The following is a 24731-nucleotide window of genomic DNA, read 5'->3' on the forward strand; positions in this document are numbered from 1 at the left end:
CTAGAATGCACTGATCCCAACACCTTGTTTGGCCATTTCATTCCCTCATTCTCCTACCAAAATATGCCACCCCAATATTTGATAAACATCCCATGCCTAGAGGATAAAAGTCCTTAGCCTTTTGTTCAAGGTCACCCTGTACAGCCTCTACCTACAGCCCTAAACCATAACTTCTACTACTCCTTTAGAAGGAATGCTGTGCCTCATGGAATAAAAATCATGTTTACATACATTCCTTCCTGTTCAGTTCAGTTTCACATCATTTCTCTTGCCTGTTTCATTCTCTCATTCACCCTTCTACATTTCTAAATCTTTATTCTTTATTTCAGGCCTACATCAAGTTCTAGCACTTCAGTGAACATTTCTCCAACTGCTTCAGAATTTAATGACCATTCCCTTTTTCTTCATACTTACTCAGATCTAAGCAAAAAGAGTTTTATGTTCCTGACTATGAATTTAAAATAGTCTTACACGTTTTTGTATGAAAGAAATGTCTTACAAGTACTATACTGTTTATGTTTGATATAATAAAGCTGCAAAATAAAAAGCCAGAAAAAAAATGGTCATCTTTCACCAGATCTCTGGGTAGACAAGATTATATAAAGATGTTTTCAAATACCATAAAATAAATTTTAACATAATTAACTTCTCTGTTGTGTCTCCAGCTTCCCACTGATGTCAGTGAAAATACAAAAGACCCTGGCCTAAACCTTGTATAATACACATATGTGGGGCTTCCCTGGTGGCGCAGTGGTTGAGAATCTGCCTGCCAATGCAGGGGACACGGGTTCGAGCCCTGGTCTGGGAAGATCCCACATGCTGCAGAATAACTAGGCCCGTGAGCCACAACTACTGAGCCTGCGCGTCTGGAGCCTGTGCTCCGTAACAAAAGAGGCCGTGATAGTGAGAGGTCCACACACTGCGATGAAAAGTGGCCCCCACTTGCCACAACTAGAGAAGGTCCTCGCATAGAAATGAAGACCCAACACAGCCAAAAATACATAAATTAATTTAAAAAAAAGTAACAAATGTTCAAGTACAATTGGTGTCTTTTTAAAAAAATACACATATGTGAGAGAGTTCATAGTTACTATTCACCTACTACATGGCAAGGGAGGTACAACTTACTGATTGGGAGCCTGGTCTTTAGGTAGACTACCTGGATTTTTGTCCTAGCCCTGCCACTGTTCACTGTGCCATTTTGGGATCTTGGGCTATTTACCTAACCTCTCTGTGTCTCAGTGTATCAGTTAGGGTACTGGTAGGAAACAGATGACCTCTCAAATTAGGCAACTTGAAGACAGTTTAATGAAGATACTATATTCAAAGCAGTGGACAGGATGTAGGAAAACCACAAAGGATAGTACAGAACCCTGAGGCTTTGTGACAGTGCCCCATTACCATACCTAGAAGTAAAGGAAAGAGAGGGAGAATAGTGGGAGAGGTGTGTGAAGATGACTGCCCTGAAAAGAGTATGATCTTTGACAGAGGAAGCAATTGCATAGAGTAATAAATACCTGACCTCACTCTCCTTGCTCTTCTGATCTCCTGCCAGTGTTCACCAGCGGTCCAACCCAACAGAAGTCAGAGGTTAAGGAAGCCCTTCATGTTGTCCATATAGTTCCCCCTCCTGGTGCACAGTGTTGGATGGTGAAGGGATAAAAGTGAATCTAGAGGAGCAAATATCAATAAAAGATCTCCAACACAATCAGTTTCAAATAAAAAATAGGATGAAAACAGTAGCCCATCTCATAAACTTATCAAAAAGATTAAATGCAATAGTAAGTAAAAGGACTTAAGATTGAGTCTTAAGACTTAAGAGAGCAGCTGGCACATAGTAAGCATTTAAGCATTTTACACGTATTATCTCATTTAATTCTCACAACATCCCTGCAGAGTGGATACTATTTTAATGCCTACTTTATAGATGAGAATAGTCAAGTTTAAGATTAAAAAATTATACAAGATCAGAAAGTTAATGAAAGGGGTACAATCCAGATCTTGTTCCTGAGCCAGCATTCTTAACCACTATGTCATGAAGAGACTGTTATAACAAAATGCTGTGGAATTGCCCATCTACCAATTTTGTTAAAAGAGAATGCAGACTTTGGGGGAGGTTTTTTCAGTGATAGTCTTAGAAGAAAGCACAGGGATGGAACAAGCAACAACTGTAGATACTTAGCCTATAAGTAGGGAAAAATTTAAAGCCGCCTTTAAACATTTGAAAGGCTGTCAGGAGGTCATGTGAAAAAGTCACTGAATTTGTTTAGTGTTATTCCAGGGGAAGGGGACTAGGACCATGGATGGAAATTACCTGGAGAAAAACTGTAGCTTTAAGACAAGAGACATCTTGCCACAGGCACAGCTGTATAGGACATATGAGTTCCATGTTGTTCGAGATGTTCCAGCATAGGCTGGATGACTGCATGGAGGAATACCCCAGGGGAGATTCAAGAATCAGAGGGCAGCTAGATTAGGCAGATGACCTTAAAGGCTCTTTCAATACTACAATTAAAACCAAAAAGATATGACTTCCTTTCTTCTAATCAACAGACCAGCTTATAGCACTCTAATTCCACCATTTCTTCCTCTGTTGCTTCCTCCTTTAGCTTGATCGAGACAAGTTATCAAAAAAAGATTCATGTGTAGTTTAAAATTTTGTCCTCCTTCCCTTATACTTCCCCTTCCATTTTTAATTGCTCTTTGTTCATTGAAAATAAATAGGTCAACCCAAATTTACCCTCAACCCCGTCAATATAAGAATAGCTCTGGAAAAAGATGTGCTATTTTTACGCCTTACCTTATTCATAAAACCAGAATAAACATACTTAAAAGAATATAGTAAAATAAGTTGTATTGGGTATAACAGAGAGAGGAAAATAAAAGGAGATAAAAAGAAGTCAACAATGAGGCTGATTTAGCAAAAAATTATACCATTAAAAACCCTACTATACCTAGAGTTGGTCCTAATCTTCCTAATACTGCAGAGCAAGTCTGGTCAGTTGTATGCAGATCAGTTCATATAGACCAACTGCTCAGAAGAAATATTTTTATTATACTGGAATAAGATAGAAATTTCCTAATAGGATCCTCATAACCAGTAGCATGTGGTACATGTTGAACAATGACTTTCTGGAAAAAAAATTATGTATGTATATATATATTATATATATATATATATATAATATATATATATATTACAAATATTACTGATATAAAGAACGTGTAGTACACAGTTAAAAAAATAAAATACACAATACTCTTTACTGTAACTTCCATAAAGGCAATTGATTCTCATAGAATACTTTCACTGATTTTTCTGAACCTGTATCCGTAGCCAAATATGATTTGACAAATGGCGTTGTTTTCCAATCTGCTGTTTCCCTAACAACTTTATTGACATTAAATATCATATTTGACATGAATGTTGGTCAATGTTTTTGTTTACATTAACGAGTAAGAGGAAAGTAAAGCAACAATTATGTATGTTGGAACGTCACGCATTTGTCAATGACATGAACAACTTCTGTGTTAAATGAGACAATGATTTTTGAATTATGAAAGAATATTTTGTCATTTTTTGTTCTGTTTACGATGAAAAAGCTTCAGACACAGCAAACTTTAAAATTTCACCTGCATTGCCACATAGCACAGGGAGATCAGCTTGGTGTTTTGCGACCACCTAGAGGGGTGGGGTAGGGAGGGTGGGAGGGAGATGCAAGAGGGAGGAGATATGGGGATATATGTATATGTATAGCTGATTCACTTTGTTATACAGCAGAAACTAACACACCATTGTAAAGCAATTATACTCCAATAAAGATGTTAAAAAAAAATTTTCACCTGCATTATTGACATTTTCCCCTTCACTTTCTGAAGTCTAGACCAGAGGCCAGCAAACTGTGGCTCTTGAACAGGATTTAGCCTGTGGCCTGATTTTGTACAGTATATGAGCTAAGAATATTTTTTACATTTTTAAAGTGTTGTTAAAAACAAACAAACATGGGCTTCCCTGGTGGCGCAGTGGTTGAGAGTCCGCCTGACGATGCAGGGGACACGGGTTCGTACCCCGGTCCGGGAAGATCCCACATGCCGTGGAGCGGCTAGGCCCGTGAGCCATGGCCGCTGAGCCTGCGTGTCCAGAGCCTGTGCTCCACAATGGGAGAGGCCACAAAAGTGAGAGGCCCGCATACCGCAAAAACAAACAAACAAGAATTTGCAACAAAGACTGTATGTGGTCCACAAAGCCTAAAGCATTTACTATCTAGCCTTTGTAGAAGAAGTTTGATGACCCCTTGGACGATTAACAATACAATAAAGCAAATTGTAATTTATAAGATTTGCCAATTTCCATGATGTAAAAGCTCCCACCATGACCAATTTCAACCTATCAGTGTTACCTCACTGTACATAGAGTTGGAAAGAAAGGAACAGCAACACACCATCACAGTATATGTATATATAGCATTTGCACCACACAGAAGTGAACATGTAAATAAACACAAGAGCACAGAGAATGTTATGTAGTAATATAACCAGAAAATGATATTTTGAATTTTAATTCCCTTTGTTGTTAATATAATTTATTTAATTGTATGATCACCTAATTTAATTTTTAACAATGGCTATGTTTAACAAGTGGCTTGTGAAATTCCTGAAAATTTCTCATTTGACTTTTGCAAAGTATGAGCCAGTCAAGCCCACCACCACATAATACATTTCCCAGTGCCGTCTGGATTGGGAAGGGTGCCATGTCCACCTGAAAACCAGAATATCATGCCAAGTACAAATAAGTTGAAAGGAAGATATTATGTATTTTCCTTCCTGCTAGAACTAATATATATTACCCATGAAATAATTTAATGAGATTTTCCTTTATCTTTTCAGTATGTTGACAAGTTAGACATAATAGACCTCACACGCCTTACTGACCAGAATTCAACTGAAAAGAATTGTGCAAAATTCACCCTTGTTTTGCCAAAAGAGGAAGTGCAATTGAAGGTGAGTGAAGAGAAGAAATTAGTCTGAAACTAGTCGTGGTTATAAATAGCGTTCACCTCTTCAAAGCTTAGTGGCTGAGGTAAAGAGGAATTATAAGAGGAGTGCCAAGTCTTATATTTTGTTAATACTTCTTGCCTTTTGCCAAGAGCCATGGTTTTCTAAACAGGGATTTAAAAGGGCACATTCACTGTTTAGTATCCAAGCACATTGAAACCGTATACTTCTGTCCTCTGACAAAGTCAGAGATCCATCCCACCTGGTGTTTTTAGAGAGTTGTTTTTGAATTGGCATCCAAGAACTTGGCATTCACTGAGTTCCCAGATGATTCTGAGACATGTCCAACATGATATATGTTTGGAACCACTGAATTAGACAAACTCATATTTCACAAATTGAGAGACATTCTGTAAAGCAATTGGCCTATGCTCATCAAAAACACCAGTGTAAGAAAAGACAAGGAAAGACTGGACACCTGTTCCCATTTATGGAGACTATGGTGTCAAGAAAACTAAATGCAATGTGTGATCCTGGATTGAATACTGGATCAGAAAATGAAACAAAACAAAATCTTTAAAGAAAAATTAGAAAATTTGAATAAGAATTGTATATTAGATATACACAATTTGTGAAATATGGAATTAATCTCAAAAAACACTAAATTCCACACAGGCAGAGATCTGTCTGTTAAGCTCACCACTGTATACCTGGCATCTATATAGGAAAATATTTTTTTCTTGAATTGGCATTGAAAGTGAGCCAAGGGAAGTCAACCAACAACTACAACATAAAGAGAATAACTTGCAACTGAATAAGATGTAGTTGGATTTAACCTTGAAAGCAGTGGTCATAAAGCTTTAGTGTACCAGGAATCACTTGTATGTAGGAAATATAAGGCCACATACCCAAACCTGGGCCTCTGAAGTAAGTTGTAGACAACTTACTTACCCTCTTTACTGCCTTGGTTTCTTCACCCAGAAGTAAGTCTTTACTCAGATGTAACCCTCTTACTGAGGCCTACCTGGACCACTTTATTAAAATTGCAACTCTTTTCCCCTCCCCAAGCCCTTAATGGCATTCCCAATCTCTATTAACTCTGCTCTACATTTTCTCATTTATTTCCATCTGACACTATAACATTTACTCACTATTATGTTTATTATTTATTGTCCCTTGCTAGACCCTAAACCCTATGAGAATAAGGATTTTTGTTTTATTCTCTGATGTAAACCAGTACATAGCATAGTGCCCAAAGCTTAAAGACACTCAGTGAGTATCTGCTAAATGAATAAATCTATAAATGAAATTTTAAAAAGAGTACTTTTTGCAAAACTGTCATGATTAAATCAGCTAATATATGTGAAGCACTTAGAACAGTGCCACTTGTAAGTGCTTAATAAATGTTGGCTGTATTAGTAATATTTAGTGCTAAGAATTGGAAGTTTTTAAGGTAACTTATTAACTACTAAGGTAATGGGAAGTAACTACATTGGTCCTACCTGGTTGCCTCAAACTTAAAGCCAGTTAGCGTTAAATGCCAATGGGGGGCTTCCCTGGTGGCGCAATGGTTGAGAGTCCGCCTGCCAATGCAGGGGACACGGTTTCGTGCCCCGGTCTGGGAGGATCCTACATGCCACAGAGCAGCTGGGCCCGTGAGCCATGGCTGCTGAGCCTGCGCGTCTGAAGCCTGTGCTCCTCAACAGGAGAGGCCACAATGGTTAGAGGCCTGCGTACCCCCCACCAAAAAAAAAAAAAAAAACAATGGGGCAAGTAACCATGAACTGACATACTACTAAAGAAATAAGTGTGCTAACATTTAAACTTTTTCGAGCTAAGTAAATATGTAAAATTTTACTTGTTTAATAAGCAAACAGATTAAAGCTATGTACTTCCTACAAAAAAAATATTATTGAAATATGTCATAACAAATACACATTAATAATTCTAAGCACAAAGAAAAATGAATTATTTCTTACTTTTAACTGATTGAAAGTGGTTTAAAAATACAATTGAGGGCCTCCCTGGTGGCGCAGTGGTTGAGAGTCCGCCTGCCGATGCAGGGGATGCGGGTTCGTGCCCCGGTCTGGGAGGATCCCATATGCCGCGGAGCGGCTGGGCCCGTGAGCCATGGCTGCTGAGCCTGCGCGTCCGGAGCCTGTGCTCCGCAACGGGAGAGGCCACAACAGTGAGAGGCCCGCATACCACAAAAAAAAAAAAAAAAAAAAAAAAAAAAAAATACAATTGACTTTTTGAAACAATGTGCTTCAATAGAAGAATATGCATTTTGTCAATCTTCCCGGGTTTTGATGGCTTACACTATTTCGAGACTTATAAAACAATCATATGAAATTCTAAAGTTATTTGAAGTTAATAAAAGTATTAATGTTCATAGTCACTTATGTCTTTTTTTTTTGTCTTTATCTGTTTTTGTCTACATCTTTAGACAGAGAGCACAGAAAGTGGGGAAGAATGGAGAGGCTTCATTCTCACAATAACAGAGGTAGGAAGGACATTATTTTTTATTGATTCACTTATTCAATAAATATTTACTGCATGAACACTTACTATGAACCATGCTGAGTGAAGGGGGTTGAAGTTATAGCAGTTGAAAAGGACAGATATAAACCCTTATACTTACTCATGAAATTTATATTTTTATTGGGTGAATGAAAAGGAGAAAGAAAATAAACAAGATAATTTAAAATTTTGATAATTATTTTGAAGAAAATCAACAGGGTAATGATTCTAGCTACTCAATAACAGGTGGTGAGGGAGACCTACTTTTTGGTTTCATCCTTTAGATGCAGTGGTCTTTTGTGTATTCTGATATTTGTAGCTTACAGAGCATCTTCTAAAATGCTTTCCAATTCCTTTTTTATTCATTTAATACATATTTATAAAATGCTGAGATGGATTTTATGAATAACATAGACAATATAACAGGAAGAGACCATCAAAATGAAAAGTCAGCTTTCAACATTTGTTTAGTGAGTCTTAAGACAAACGGATGCTTATCTGTTCAACTCCCTGGCATCGTATCTGAGACAAATAGTAAGATCTACTTACTAACAGTTATAGTTAACTGTTGCAGCAAGATAACTACCATTCTTTAAAATAAAACTACTGTAGCAACTGTCTAATAAACATGAGGTACTTTGATAACCAGCTCCCTTAGGAGCACCATGTTTTCTAATACTCTTAGAGGACATGAAAACTTCCTATGTTTGTTAGAGTCAGTTAAATACAGACTTTATCCAAAGCTAGTTTCTAAGTAAAGGCTTTGCATTCACATGAAATAAGGACTGCACTTTACCAAGATGATGGATGCTGGTTCTTTCTCTCAGCCAAAAACAAGTAAAAGTTGGAGGGTTAACTACCATGTAGGAAAGTCATAGGAAGGTAGAAGAGTGAATTAGATATGTTAGATATGTGAAAGGCATATTGACTTAAGAGGAGGGAGAAACACATTCCCTCCCTCTGTTGTGGAAAGGCATTGTGTGTGTTTGGCCCAGCACTTCTTACACTGGGATACAGATATACCAAGTATATGTGATTAGGTGTCAAGGAATACACTAAAACCACTGGAAAAATCTTGGGGTGCATCTTCCTAGAACACTAATTATACTTGACATTTTGGCCAAAAAGATTTGTTCTTAGTTTTTTCCTTGAGGTAAGGATAAAAAGCATTATTTTTTAAATTAAAATGTACACAGATATGGTACAGAATTAAAATAAAATTCATGTGAATTATCAAAAGATAACAATTTGCCTCTAATGTTGTGCTTTATAAATATTGTCTTTTACTATGTTCCCAGATCACTCTGTATATACATTCATACCATGCTGTTGTTAGGGCAACTTTAGTAGAAGTTTGAGAAACACAGACTATAGTTCAAAGTGCAGAGACATTGCTTTTGAACTAATTAAACTGGAGTTTGAGTCCTGGTTCCACAGCTTTCTAGCTATGTGAGTCTGGACTAGTTATTTAATCTTTCTGAGCCTGTTTTTTAAATTTGTAAAGTAGGGATAACAATACCTATCTTGTAGTATTGCTGTGAGGATTTGCCATAGCGTAATGCTTGGGACATAATAGGTAACTAATAAGGAACAGCTGCTTCATTAGTTTTTCCTCATTCTATTATTTTTTTCAGGATTGGTATATAAGGCAAATAGACTTACTGATTATTAGTTAGTTATGCAGAAGGATAGTCTCAAATTTCATACATATACACACATGTGATAAAATATAAACAATAATAGGAATTAATAAGATAATGTGTAAATAGAAAATGAAGTTCTAGTGTTTTCTTCCCAGACTCCAAAGGACTTTCTAATACACCCCCTGGAAAGTGTGCACCCCACTCTGGAGATCAAGATGATATTCAGACACAGCTGCCTCAAAATATAGGCTAGGTTGTGTCACATGAAGAAAAAATATTCTACCATTTAGATTATAACTTCTAAGAGTACATAGCTGGTCATAATGAAGTCTAAATTAGGGGTATGAATATAGATCAGGAGAATATAGGTGACTCAATCCAAACACATTTCTAGAAAAGATTTTTTAAAAATTTAATAGATAGAGCAGTATCATAATCCTAATGTGTGAGTGAAAATTCAAAATACAAACACACGAAGATATAGACCTCTCACTGCTGATTCTCAAGTCATCTAAAGAACAGTTCCATCTTGACCCTATGTTGCCATATGGTTGGTGGAGCTTATTCCAGGTTATCTGTGGGATAGCTGGGCAATTTGCAGGCACTCCAGGACTTCCCCGGCAGTGAGATCCAGTGAGCGCAGAATAAAAAATGAGAGGTTTGATGTTACTTGAATCAGCTTGTGGTGCCAGGTGCGTATACTTAGCTTTGGACCAGATCAAAAGGAATGTTTCTTGGAAGAAAGTCAGGCGCCCTGTGTAGGTTCTAGCTGGTTTAGAGGCAGTGCTAAAACACCAAGATCCTCTATTCATGATACTATCCATCCATCTCTGTCAGGTAACAGAAGTTCCTTAGGACCAGAACAGGCTCATCTTTGCTAAAACCAGTTACTCTGCTGTCTTTCTTGTTTGCCTACTGCTTTAATTGGTTTCAGCTGTCAGTTCCCCTACATGTGTCACTCCTTCCTGGACAAGTAATTAGACTGCATGAAGTCTTAGAGAGAGAAAAGAAAAGGAGGATTGAGACAGAGTGGACACCGAGTTCATTTCCAGAAAAAGGGAAGGAACCAATTGAAGATTATGTGGATGTATTGAACCCTATGCCAGCGTAAGTGCACCATGAACTTCAGTTTACTTATTAGATTGTTAAAATTAATTTCTAATTTTCAAGGAGAGTGAGTCACTGGACTTGTTAAACCAGGGACAATAAGCTGTCTTGTGGATATACAGTATATCTATGAGTACATGTCACATTTCCTCTTCTATGTCATATCACAAAATGCAAAATGCAGATTTGAACCAAGCCTCTTACCACACAGGAAATCTCCCTCCACCCACACCTTTAGACTAAATAGTTTTTTTTCCAAAGAACAAACCTAAATAAAACTGCTATGTAGAAGGAAGGAAAGAGTTTTTTTCACCATGCAACTCTATGATTGACTGAGTTTCTACCAGGAAATTATACCTGAATGCTTTATTCAATTGATCAATCAATGATTAGTCTTGGGCTCGTACTTTGAGGAAGACATGTGTAAAGTGGTAAGGTGTTGTTGGAAATGAAGAGGCCCAGAACATCCTGAAGTCAGCAACAGCCTACATTTGTTTTTTAACTCTTATATTGTTGAAAAATGTGACTAAGACTCTGAACCCTGGAATCTTCATCTTCTTGTCAATGAAACTTGTCCTGGTACCATCTTTGACATCAGGTTCTGATGTGTATTCTCTCTGTACTATAATCACTGAAACCTGCTAGCCATCACTCAGCTGAAACCAGGGACAATTGATGGACTGATAGGTTAAAAGGCACCTAGACTGCTTCTTTTTCTTTTTTTTTTGGCTCAATAAAAAAGTAATGCATATTTATTACAGATAAATAAAAGACAATTAAAATCATTCCTTGTCCCACCACTCAGAGATATTCTCTTTCAACATCTCAGTGTACTGTATATACTGCCAAATTTTTTTCTGCTGAAAAAATAGACTTTTCATTGACTATAATATTTAATATAAAATAAGAAATGCAAAAAACATGAGAAGTGCTTTCTTAAAAATTTTACACATAAAAATGCCACCAATGCCATTAGAAAACCATATTATACCAAAAGGAATGAATTCAGACATACCCTTAAATATGTTATTTAAAACAGAGATCATACAAGAGAAGCATATATATATACATATATATGTATATGTGTGTGTGTATATATATAGTATATATATATTGTATATATATATATATATATATATATATATAGTATCCCTGAAAAGAAACCACCAACAAATATTATTTATCCAAGAGCCTATTATAAACTGAGACTGGGATATATTGTAAATTCTTGTCTTAGATTTTCAAGTGGTAATGGTAAATATATACTGATCAGTAGATAACTTTTCAGGTCTTCACTGTTTAAAAAGAAAGAGGCTTTGGAAGAATGAGGGAAGGAGGGCCTTAAGTATAAGCATACTCATAGTGGCACAGGCTTGTAATAATAGTAATTATAATTATATCACATTAACTGTAATAATAAAGCTGGAAATTTTAAGAAAAAATAACTGTAGCTGTAGGAGTTATTTTAGTAGCATTTTTTCAAGTAATGATCTTCATCAGTTAAAAAAAAATTCCATTTTTTATCTCACCTCTGTAGATGTTTTTATACAGTGTCCCGGAAGGAAGCAACAGAGATGCTTGAGAAGAACCCTTCCTTGGGAAATATGATCCTGAGGCCTGGTAGTGACAGCAGAAACTATTCTATCACCATTCGGCAGGAGACAGCGTATGTTTAATTTTAAAATGTATGGAATTGTTAAAAGCATGATATCACTTTAGAAAGCAAAGTCACACAAGTTCTGATCAGCATCTGTTATTTGTTTCATTGGGGATAAAAATATGAACACAAGAATAGGGAGGGAATGTTATATAAACAATGCTAAAGACAGCCAAAGCTAACACTTGTAGTAGGGAAGAAGAATGAGCAGATTACTTGGTCCTGGATATAGTTCTATTATTCATTCACTCATTCATTTCAACAAATATTTATTGAGCAGCTATGAGCTCAAGTAATACTCTAGGTACTGAGGATACAGCAGTGAACAAAACAACATCCCTGGTTTAAGGAGTCTACATTCTAGTAAGGTCACATATACTATAAATACATAACTAAAAATATCATGTATATGATGATAAGGTCTATGGAAGTAATAAAGCAGGATGACGGAGATGGGAACTCTCAGAGGTGATATAGAGAGAAAATTTTTCTGGTTGCTGTTGTTGTTTATTTAATATAGAGTGGTCGAGGAAATCCTCCTTTGTTAACTGACATTTAAGCAGAGACCTGAAGGAAGTGAGGGAACAAACCATACCAATATGTAGAACAAGACCATTCCAGGCAGCCAGTGCAGAAGGCTAGAGGTAGGAGAAGGCTTGGGTTGTTCAAAAACAAGAGGCCAGGGACTTCCCTGGTGGTGCAGTGGTTAAGAACCCGCCTGCCAATGCAGGGGACATGGGTTTGAGCCCTGGTCCCAGAGGATGCCACATGCCACGGAGAAGCTAAGCCCGTGTGCCACAACTACTGAGACTGCGCTTTGAGAAGCCCACACACTGCAATGAAGAGTAGCACCCGCTCTCCTCAACTAGAGAAAGCCCACACGCAGCAATGAAGACCCAACACAGCCAATAAATAAATCAATAAATAATTTTTTAAAATAAGAAAAAAAACCCACAAAAAAACAAGAGGCCACTGGGACTACAGTGGAGTGAACAAGGAGAAAAGGTTAGGAGATGAGATTCCAGAGGTGGGGGTAGGGCTGACAGCTCTAAGCCCTACAGGTCATTGTAGGGAAAAGGGTTATACTGTGAATGATAATGAGAGGCCATTGGCCTCTGATGAATAAAGAAGTGACATAATCTGACTTTTCTATAAAAAGAATCACTTAGGAGCCTCTTGTTAAGGTTAATAATTTCTTTCTAGTGAAATGGTTTACCTTTGATAAAGTCAGTAACATTTACATGCAAAAGTTGATTTTTCTGTGTAGCAATGGTGGTTGTATCTTTTAAAGTCTACTCCTTCCCTCAGAGCCTATAAAAACTTGCATTTCTATAGGGACTCTGGCTTAGTTAACATTTTTACAACTGACAATATAATTGAAATAGCGATTTTTGTCCTAAATGAAAATATTCAGTACATGATTATCTTTCATATAAGAGCTTAAACAGAACTTTGATTCTTGAATTTGCCATTCTTTCTGTGGATAATATTCTATTTTTTTTTTTTTTAGCTATAACACATCTATCTAGGAATCTAGCTACTGATCCATATATAAATATCAATAATTCTAAATAGATGAAATATGAAGACACTGGCAAGTGAATAAAGACAGTAAAAAGAAAATAGTCACTTACAGGACAAAATTAAAATTATGGCATGTGGCTGCAATGCTAGTATGAGCTACAACCCAAGAAGCTTCATTCACTTGCCAATTACTTCATATATACAGAGACTTGTCTTTATACACTAGCCATGTGGCAAGAATATTAGATGGTAAATCAGATCCTGAGTCTGTGTGTGAAGTAAGAGAATCTGTGTGTGTGTGTGTGTGTGTGTGTGTGTGTATTTTTCCACAATGAATATCTATGTCAGCTTAATCATCTTGTGGTTTCACTATTTTTTCTGTTTATTATAGGCTAACATTTGGAATTAAGGAATTTTCAACTAATATGATAGAATATCATGGATTACTCATGATAATTTACTTGATTTATAATTTAATTGGCTACCTTGAAACAAATCCAAAATAAATAAAAGTTATGACTGGCATTAAATATCAGTGAGCTTATAAGAACTCCTGGGAGAAAAGTGAAATTTTCTATTTAGTATATCCTGGTCAAGGAGCCTGTCCTTTTTGGGTTTAGGAAATTGAATATCACATAAAATACAGAATGTCTTTTAACTGTTTACTTCCACTTTAAAAAATAAGAGGGTACAAAACTGAATTCAGATTTATTCCACATACCATCCCATTTTACAAAATGAGAAAATGAAGCCTGTGGAGGGCAGCAGCCTGCCCAAAGTCACACAGCTGAACCCAGGGCCACGGCGAGGTAGCTCCTGGGCCCGCCTCTTACCTGCGGAGCATCTGATCAGGGCAGTGACTGGATGGAGCCGGTCTCAGCTAGGAGCTGGCTCGAGGGCGGCGGTAGGGGTCGGGGTGGGAGGCAGGTACCCTGAGCCTCTGGTCCTTCTCCACCAGCAGTCCACGAACTTGGCATAGAGCCTAGAGGAATTGTTAGCGTCAGATCTGAAGCTGAGACTGCCTTGTTTCAAATCCTCCCTGAGACAAACCAAACACTCCATATCTGCCCGCCTCCCGCCAAAGGCATTCCCCACCCCCAACCACTGTCCTGGGAACGTACACACTTTGGGTTACTTTCTCCTTTTTCTACATATGTTTGTCCCACAGTTATTGTATAGCATTGTTTTATGTTTTTAAGTTTTATGGAAGTGATATATTGTACTCACCAACCCACAACTTCATGTTTACCCTGAGGACATGCTTTTGGATTAGTCCATATTGTTACCTGGAGATCTTGTCCTCTTGTGTGTCAATATTTAACTCTTCTTTAATGCCCTTCAATAACGTTTTACATATTTTTTAATAAAGCACTGCACATCTTTTGGGTTTTATTCTGAGCCACCTTAAGGTTTGTAAATGAAATTTAAAAAATTTTAATAATTCTTAATTAGCAAAAAAATTTATCTCACAGATTTTTATTTAAAGATCTTTATTGGAGTATAATTGCTTTAAAATGGTGTGTTATCAGCTATACATATACATATATCCCCATATCTCCTCCCTCTTGCGTCTCCCTCCCACCCTCCTTATCCCACCCCTCTAGGTGGTCACAAAGCACCAAACTCATCTCCCTGTGCTATGCAGCTCTCACAGATTTTTTAAAAAAGAAATTTAATCTAACTGATTGAAAGTTAAATTAGATCACACAAGGAAGTGACTTTTGTCTTTCATACTTCTCTTTTCTTGGTTGGATTGAGTGTTTGATCCAGTTGTATGTGAACCCTGTGCTACTGTTCTGCATGAAATGAACAAAATCTTGAGATCTAATGGCTCTTTGAAGACTGTATATTTCCTGCACAATAGCAGCAAGATCTCTTTTAAGGTGGTCAAAATTAGTCCAACTTTTGATTTGCATTTTCCGAACGAGTGAGCTATGAGAAATAACAGCGTTTTCTGTTGTAAATATGGGTTGTGACCAAATGCAATGAGTTTCTATACTTAGGATATAGATCTAATGTCACAGTTTTTATTCGTATTGTACTTGTTATATTTAACCTCATTAGAAAGAGTCTGGCAAAGGAGTTCATATCAAAATTACATAAGTCTATTTTTAGTAAACATACTTCCAGTTTAAATTCACATAGAAATTCATGCTTGTACATCTAATAGTCATAAAAGTTTATGACATTTCATAAAACTGATCATCCCTCCACTCTCAAGAAATATTTATATTTAGAAAGCAAGGAGTGAGGTAGAGTGGTCAAACTAGAGCATTCTAACACTGGAGTCAGTATGTGCTTATTTAGGCTTTGGGGAATAGTTTATATCTGAAAGTGGCTAGGAAAAACTTTGTTTTTGCACAAATACTCCTTATGAGCCAGATATATCTATGATGTTAAGGATTATCATGTGTTCTCTAATGCCTCAAAATAGGTCTTTTGGAATGCCTGGATTTAATATATTCTGTTTAACAGGTCACAATTTTAAATAGCAATTGTAGAGAGTAGTAGAAGTTTAGCTGGTTAGACTGTATCGCAGTAGTCTGTAAAGACTTTGGCAGAAATCTAGACTATTAGGAAGCACCTGTGTTACCCACAAAACCAATTCACTCTCTTACAGGTTGTAGGAGAAATGTTCAGCCATGCAAGTTTAGACGAGTGTGCCTGGTAAAACACTAGCTAAAAAGGACAAGTTGGTTTACAAAGCAGTACTTGAAAGTAAAATTATCTCCATCTGTTAATAAATCAACTGTGGGAGAAAATATTTTAGTTCTCAGGAAGAAGCAAAAGTCCTTCAATGGCAAATTATCAGGTGACTCCTCTCGATGCAAAATATCATCCACTTTTACCCAGTGGTGTGTGAATTCATAAGACATAAAGCTATTCTTACAACAAACTTCATAATTTGGTTTTGTTTTCTTAAAATTGTTATGAGTACGTGGCAAGCTAGAAGTATAAACACTTCGGAAAGCCATTAGCCAATAAAGCAGTAAAAAATATTTACCCAAAATTCATTCCTCTGCAAAAATTGGGGTCAGGAGCTAAGAACAGTATTTATAACCATATTTAAGCCCACATATATTTTTTTAAAGGCAAGTTACTTCTTTTTTGAGGTTGTAATCAGGAAACCTCAATATAGCAAATTTTATCAATCTAGTTTTTTACCCCTCTTTATTCCTTTGGAAAAAAAATATGAAAGAAAAACACAGGTCTGAAATTAGAGTCGAAACCTAAGTGACTTCAATGGAATTTTTTTTCTACCTTATTTTCTGCCTTAGCACTTAGTCCTATTAGTCAAAAGTTCCAAGAGACTCTGTTAACTATTGCTGCTTTTCCTCCCACAGCTTTGCCATGGATGATGATGATGATGATATGATGGCTATTATTAACAACAATCACTGTCCCCACTTATGGGGTACATTTGTGGGTGCTCTGTTAAGTGCTTGACAAACATTTTCTTCAGGCACAATAAAAACTGAGACAGACAGTATTTTCCATGTTTTACAAGTGAAGAAACTCAGAATACAGAAACTAAGTTAAAAAATACATTTAAAAAGTAGTAAAAAATAGTTATAATTTACTGTCTACATGTGACAGACATTGTACAATACTAAGGATTTTTCACACATTAATTCACAACAGCACTGTGAAACAGGCATCACCATTTCCATTTTATAGGTGAAGAAATGAGGCTCAGAGAGTTCATACAACAGACCAGAATTTGAACCTAGATCTTTCTGGTTATAAAGGCCATGCCTTTCAAGCTTTCTATCAGTCTTCCAAGGAATAATAATCACTTATGTCATAGGAATAAAAGAATTCTAATGGGAATTGGTGAGAGTTTTCAAGAGTATGATTATAAAGTACTTTTCATGTAGGGACAAAGACAAGGCCAGAGCCAGCCACCCCAAAAGAGGGTACTTGTAGGATTTCCTCCATCCGAAGTTTTCCTTCACCAGCCTGTGACTGATTCCTGAAGGTTTAGCACTAGGAAATAATTTTTGGTTTTCCTTAGGAGGGAAGAGGGTTGGTTAGGTTTTATCCCATGTTTTGAGAATAAAGCTCTAAAGTGATTGGAAAAAATTATTAGCTGCTTTTCAATGTGATAGCCAATTAAGAGAAGATTTGGATATTACAGTAGATGATGAGAGTCCCTTAAGGAGAATTGTAGTTCAGTCCTAGAGGAATGTGACCTGGAAATGGAGAGAGGAGTGATGAAAAAGAACGTGGGAGGCCTTGTAGACAAACTTAACTTGATAAACAATTTTGCTTAGGCAGCTTCTGTAAACTGGACAGATGTTGAATTAATTTGTCTTTCAAACAATGGAGGTGTAATAAATGCTAGTAACTTTTCAACATTAGAAAAAGTCTTGGTCCTGACACTACTGCCATATGAATCAAGGCAAACATACTGACTTCTGCTCTCAGTATAGATTAGTTCTAGGAAACAGCACTATTAGATGGGTTCCTAATATTAAAAAAAAAATAAATTTATTTATTTATTTTGGCTGTGTTGGGTCTTTGTCGCTGCACACGGGCTTTCTCTAGTTGTGGCGAGTGGGGGGCTACTCTTCGTTGCAGCGTGTAGGCTTCTCATTGTGGTGGCTTCTCTTGTTGAACAGCGCGGGCTCTAGGCGCACGGGCTTCAGTAGTTGTGGCGTGTGGGCTTCAGTAGTTGTGGCTCACGAGCTCTAGAGCACAGGCCCAGTAGTTGTGGCGCACGGGCTTAGTTGCTCCGCAGCATGTGGGATCTTCCCAGACCAGGGCTTGAACCTGTGTACCCTGCATTGGCAGGTGGATCTTTAACCACTGCGCCACCAGGGAAGTCTCCCAAATATTTTTTAAAATTCAGCTTTATAAATATTTACTGTGTGCCTAACGCTGGAGTACAAAAGTGAATTGAATGTGCTCCTTATTCTTAAGCAGTTCCTAGTCCAAAAATACCATATCTCTAGGGTGGTAATAATTTAGTGCTGTGTCACTACAGAAGAGGAAGACATTAGGATTCATCTACTATACTTACATTCTCACCTACATGTTCGTATAATACTTAACACCTACCATGTTCCATATCTCTAAGTCAGCCCTGAAGTTGGCAGATTATCCACGGTGGTATATGGCTAGCAGGAAGAACAGCTCTTGAGGGCATTCTGATAGGAATAGTGATGAAGAAAGTAATTTGCTTTCAGTAATTCTTTCTACTTCCCTTTTAATATAGAGAATATAGATTTGATGTGTATATGCCTACATAGGATTTTATAATATTGTCTACTTTATAAATTACTGGCATTTAAAAAAAGTTTCTGCCTGATTTTCAGTTCTTGATTCCTTTTTTCATCTCAGTTATTCTTTCTCATTCATCCACTCAATGACCCAGGTTTACTATATCCCTAGTGTATAAACCCCCAAAAAGAGACATAGAAAACTAGAGTAATGGGAACATAGTTTTACTGTACAGGTGATATTTTATACTCACTTTAGTTTGATTTGACCCAATAGTATACTTAAATGAAAATGAACTTTTTTTTTTTAGCCTGCCAAGAATCAAGCACTACAAAGTGATGAGTGTAGGAAAAAACTACACTATTGAATTGGAAAAACCTGTAAGTAACTATTTCCTTTTTGTTGATTAATTTTCTCCTGCTTCCTCCCAAACCTACCTTATAGAATTCAAAGTAAGGTGGGAAAGCAGACTCCTTGCCTAGGAACATAGTGCTGGTGAAAAACAGCCATGTTAACGGGTCCTGAAGGTAGCAGACATCTAGGGTGAGAAATGAGATGCAAGAGCAGGTGGGGGAGGCAGAGTAGATCATCTGCTATCAATTCTTTCCACTTCTTTCTCTCTCTGAAGATCTTTATCAATATAATTGTCTCAGGGAGAGAAAACTATTTTTCTTAAGCATTTTACATATTCCAATTAGAAGTACATAAGTATTCCAATGTGCTTACTTATTTATTTATAAATTTATTTATTTATTTTTGGCTGCGTTGGGTCTTCGTTGTTGTGCACGGGCTTCCTCTAGTTGCAGAGAGCGGGGGCTACTCTTCGTTGCGGTGCACAGGCTTCTCATTGTGGTGGCTTCTCTTGTTGCGGAGCACGGGCTCTAGGAGCGCTGGCTTCAGTAGTTGTGGCTCGCAGGCTCTAGAGTGCAGGCTCAGTAGTTGTGGCGCACGGGTTTAGTTGCTCCGTGGCATGTGGGATCTTCCCGGACCAGGGCTGAAACCCATGTCCCCTGCATTGGCAGGCGGATTCCTAACCACTGTGCCACCAGGGAAGCCCCCAATGTGCTTATTTCTAATGGGAAAAAAAATCTTTAAATGCCTGGTCCTTTAATACCCACCATGCAGAAGTTCAGAAATTACCCTCTTAATAGTAACAAGTAGTGAAGAAAGGAGTTCTTCCTTGTATTCAACCCCTCTCCTATCCCAACTGACTTGTAGTCATAACCATTCGATACTATGTTAGGCACAGAACCAAATACTTCACACACGCCATCTAATTTAATCTTTATCATTACCCTGAGGTAACACCTATTATACAGGTGGAAAAACTGGTATTTACACTGGTTTCAGCCAATGACAATGAAGTAATGTGGCCTGTGGTCCAGGATGCTGGGGAAAGGAAGCATCTTTAATCTCAGGCTGCAGTGGTGGGAAGATTGGGTCAGGAAAGTGCTATCACTTAAATGGATTCGATAGGTCTTGAAGATGTTTATGGTATCTTCTCTAAAATTGAGCTCCTAGTTCCTCTGCCTCTCCAGGCCCATTGTATTGATCAGAGAAAGGGAGTGTAGTGTTGAATTTCTTATGTTCTGGCCATAACCCTTAGAGTGCAGACCTTTATCAAGAGCAAGACAGCTGCTGCTTCATATACCCCACTTACATCTTTGCCATAAATGCCTCCCAGAGATTGTCTGTTCTCATGTCCATGCCTGACTGGGCTTTTTCAGAAATTCTAATGAAGGAAACAGAGAATTAGATTGCTGAAGGATAATCCAAATAACCAAGTGACTGGAAGCAATGGTTGGGGAGGAAGAATGTGCCTCTGCAACAGATGAACTGGGGCTCATTTACCTGTCATTAGCCCCAACAGTCCCCAGTGTACACAAAGTGAACAGCTTGGATTATTCTTTCACCTTTCATACTCCCCAATCCTACCCTTCAACCAGGTTGTCATTTTGTGAATTCTCTTTCCTCTTTAAGTTTACCGGGAATATTCAGCTTTAACCTGGTTTTACTTGCTAAAAAATATTGGCTTAGGGGGTAGCAAGACATGTTAGTTACTCCTAGCCAAGTAAATTAGACTGTTACAATGAGATATTAAAACGCTAAGTTCTCTGGCTTTAAAGGGGTCTTTAGTTTCAAGCAGAAGAAAGCAATTATGGCTAACAAGCAAAAAAAAAAAAAAAAAAAAAGAATTTAAGAACGTAGGAAGCCCATAGAATGACTGGAAGGCTGGAAAACCTTCAGGGACTAGGAAGCAGTTACTTGTACTAAGCATCATCTGATTAGGAATCCGCTTTCTTGATCCTCTACTCAAGTTCAAATTTCAGGAAGGGAGCTTTTTTGGGCCTAACTTGAATCACATTCTCATACAGTAACTGGGAAAGAACAGAGTAACTAATTATTGTCCACCAAACTGTATACAATAGGAAAGGGGTAATTTCTTTATAGGGAATTAGATACGGTTATAAAGGAGAAAGAAAATGCATGGGTAGGTAAAACCTTGGCCATTCAGTAAGTTATTGAAGTGAGGAATTGACATGATTTTCTGGAGAATAGGAAATACACAGTAATCTCCATTAAATTTCATTTGAGCTTTCTCTTACTCTAACTTTACACAGGTGACACTGAGCCTTCTCTCATTCTCTGTATACAGGTAACACTCCCAAATCTTTTCAGCGTCATTGATTATTTCATGAAGGAGACTCGAGGAAATTTACGACCATTTATATATTCAACTGATGAAACCCTTGGTATGTTCTTCACTTCATTGCTATATTAAGAAAAGGAAAACAAAACAACAACAAAGAAACCTACATATGATTTGTAATACCAACCAGGTAGGATTATATAGTTCAGCCTTTAAATTTATCCACTTGGAAATCATTTTGTCAATGACCCTGTGAAAATAAGGGTAGTACCAATAAATCCTGGTGGATAGAGTATAGGCCCACTCTAGAGAAAAAAATCCTGAGGCATGTATTGTGACTATTAACTTCATTCCATCATTCTACTCAACTTTATCAAACAAATTTGATGAGAAGAAAGCCATACAGTCACAGAAACCAAACAGGGAATTTAAAGGTATGGTCTGTCAACAATGTCAGATGCTTGAGACATGAAAATGGATGAGTATTAAGGGGACACTATGGGGATTGGCCATTAGGCAATAGATGACTTGAGAGCGCGGTCTTATTCCACTGTAAAGGCAGAAGGCAGAGTGCAAGATAACAAGTAGTGGGTGGGTAGTGAGGAACTACAGATGAAGATCGTAGTTAGGATTGGCTGTGGGGCCCCTTATTCATAAGTTATTAAGAATTTCAAAACAGTGGTAGCAGACCATTAAACCAAGCATGAGACCCAGTGCAAGTACACAGTTCACATGACCACAAAGCTGGCCCTGTTTGTAGTCCAGTTTTTGGCAAAGCAGGGCAGGCTGGATGTGACAGTTTCTTTCCATCCTTTGAAACAATCCCTGGTGCACATGGTCACTTGACAAGCTGTAAGCAGGAGAGAAAAAATATCTACAGATTATGAGGCAAAACAACTTGGTTTGGTTACCGCATCAGGGCATATCTGGAAAGTCTCACTAATTAAAAGGATGGCAAGCCTTAAAGGTCCAAGTTTTAAAACATGGGTATGACTCTTGTGATGCCAAATAATTTTAATAAACTCAGAGTCTGAAGGAACTTTAGAATATTATCCAGTATAGTGTCCCATTCTGTATAGGAATCACCTGCACACTCAATACAGAAAACATCTCTAAGATGTGACCAGTTTGTAAATTCTTAATGACAGCCACCTCACTGATTTTTGACGCAGCATAGTTCACTTTTGGTCAGCTCTCATTTTAGATAATTATTTCTACTATTGAGTCTGAAACATTCTTCCTTTAACTTATACATATTAATCCAACTTTTGGCTTTAAAACAACACATGGTTTTAAAAAGCCCATCAAATATTTAAAAACTGCCACCATGTCCCCCCTTAGTCTCACTTTGTCAACTACAGATTATTGGTCCCATCAGCTCTCTCCCTCTCATCTTTGACCTTCTCTATCTTAAAATATAACCACAAAGGATGAACATGTTATTATAGATATGTCAGCATAATACATTGCCTGGGCTTTATGCAGGAAAACACCACCTAATAGAAATCTCTGGGAATGTGCTATTAATATGCTTTTCTTTTTTTTCCCCCAGAGATGAAAGGATTTCCTGTAACATCTCTAAAATAATTAAAAAGAAAAAAAAAAGGGGGTGAGGGATCCAATATAATTTGCCTCCTCGATGGATGATATTGTGTCAGTTATCTAATGCTGTGTAACAAATCGCCCCTAAAGCATGGTGGTGAAATCAACAAGTTTTATTTGCTCACGACTCTGCACATCAGCAGTTTGTATTGGATTCAGTTGGGCAGTTCTTCTGCTAGTCTCACTTGGTGTCATTCACAGGACTATAACCAGCTGGTGGCTTGACTGGAGCTACATGGTCCAAGTTGGGCTCATTCGCACATCTGGTGCTGGTGGTCAGCTGGGGCTGGCTGAACCACTGTCTTCTTGTGGTCTCTAATCCTGGAGGAGGTTAGCCCATGTTCTCTCACATGATAACTCGGAGTAGTTAAGGAGGGAAGGGTAGCTGCATGTACTTGGGCTAGGAATTCTTAGTGTTGAGAACAAAATATGGCCCTTTTGGAGCTTTTCATATAGAAGATGTGAACTGAATGATTCCAAGTGTGATATATCTTATGTACAGGGGTTATTTTTCTTCCTTTCTTTTAAAAAATTACCTAATTTGTATAAATAAAATTCTCTTTTTGGTGTATAGTTCTATGAGTTTTGACAACTATCACCACAATCAAGACACAGAAAGTTGCATCATGTCAAAAAAAGTCCTAATGTTCTTCTTTTTTAGTCAATCCTTCTTCTCACACACAATCCCTGGCAACCACTGATCTGTTTCCATTCCTATAGTTTAGCATTTTTCCAGAATATCATATAAATGGAATCACAGTATGGAACCTTCTGAGACTGATTTCTTTCACTCATTATAATGTATAGATTCACACAAGTATTGTGTACTAGAGCTCACTCTTTTTTATTTATGAATAGTATTTTTCTGTAGGGAGGTACCAGTTTGTTTATCCATTCACCAATTTAAATATATTAGGGTTGTTTCCAGTTTTGTGAAATTATTAAGCTATATAAATATTCATATGCAGATTTTTGTGTGAAAATAAGTCTTCATTTCACTTTGGTAAAATATCTAGGAAAGAGATTACTGGGTCATATGATAAGTATATGTCTAACTTTTTATAAGAAACTGTAAAACTCTTCTCACAAGTGGTCCCACCTTTTTACATCTCTACCATCAATGTCTGAGAGCTCTGGTTGTATCCTTGCCAGCACTTCATATTATCTTTAAAAAAGTTACTCTAGATGCAGACGTAGAGATTGGACTCGAGGACATGGGAAGGGGGAAGGGTAAGCTGGGACAGAGTGAGAGAGTGGCATGGACATATATACCTTACCAAATGTAAAACAGATAGCTAGTGGGAAGCAGCTGCATAGCACAGGGAGATCAGCTCGGTGCTTTGTGACCACTTAGAGGGTGGGATGGTGGTGGAAGGGAGATGCAAGAGGGAGGGGATATGGGGATATATGTATACAAATAGCTGAGTCACTTTGTTATACAGCAGAAACTAACACACCATTGTAAAGCAATTATACTCCAATAAAGATGTTTTTAAAAAAATTTACTCTATTAAGTTTGTAGTGGTATCTCTGTAGTTTTAATATGCATTTCCCTAACAATTAAGGATGCTGAGCATCTTTTCATGTGTTATTTGCCATTCATATATCTAATTTGGCAAAATATATGCCTTAATATCTTGCCCATATTTTTATTGGGTTGTTTTCTTATGGTGGAATTTTGACAGTTCTGTTCATACTCTGAATACAAGTCTTTTGTCAGGTATGTGATTAACAAATTTTTTTTTCATTCTTTTAATAGCATCTTTTGCAAAGCAGTCTTAAATTTTGATGAAGTACAGTTAACCAATTT

At 37.3% G+C, this 24731-nt stretch overlaps 1 protein-coding gene across 1 annotated transcript in view; it reads left to right on the forward strand.

The window, feature by feature from the left end:
• Positions 1-22906, forward strand: part of STAP1 (signal transducing adaptor family member 1) — a gene marked incomplete at both ends in the record, with an annotated part of 38781 nt that extends 15875 nt beyond the window's left edge. The window contains 7 exons of the mRNA XM_082629550.1: positions 4888-5001; positions 7442-7498; positions 10093-10265; positions 11803-11931; positions 18980-19049; positions 21326-21422; positions 22872-22906. Coding sequence (XP_082485676.1) covers positions 4888-5001; positions 7442-7498; positions 10093-10265; positions 11803-11931; positions 18980-19049; positions 21326-21422; positions 22872-22906 — 675 coding nt within the window. The remainder of the gene's footprint in view (positions 1-4887; positions 5002-7441; positions 7499-10092; positions 10266-11802; positions 11932-18979; positions 19050-21325; positions 21423-22871) is intronic.
• Positions 22907-24731: the final 1825 nt, after the last annotated feature.

This window comes from Mesoplodon mirus, assembly GCF_964341445.2.
Source record: "Mesoplodon mirus genome assembly, chromosome: 2".
Taxonomy (NCBI): Eukaryota; Metazoa; Chordata; class Mammalia; order Artiodactyla; family Ziphiidae; genus Mesoplodon; species Mesoplodon mirus.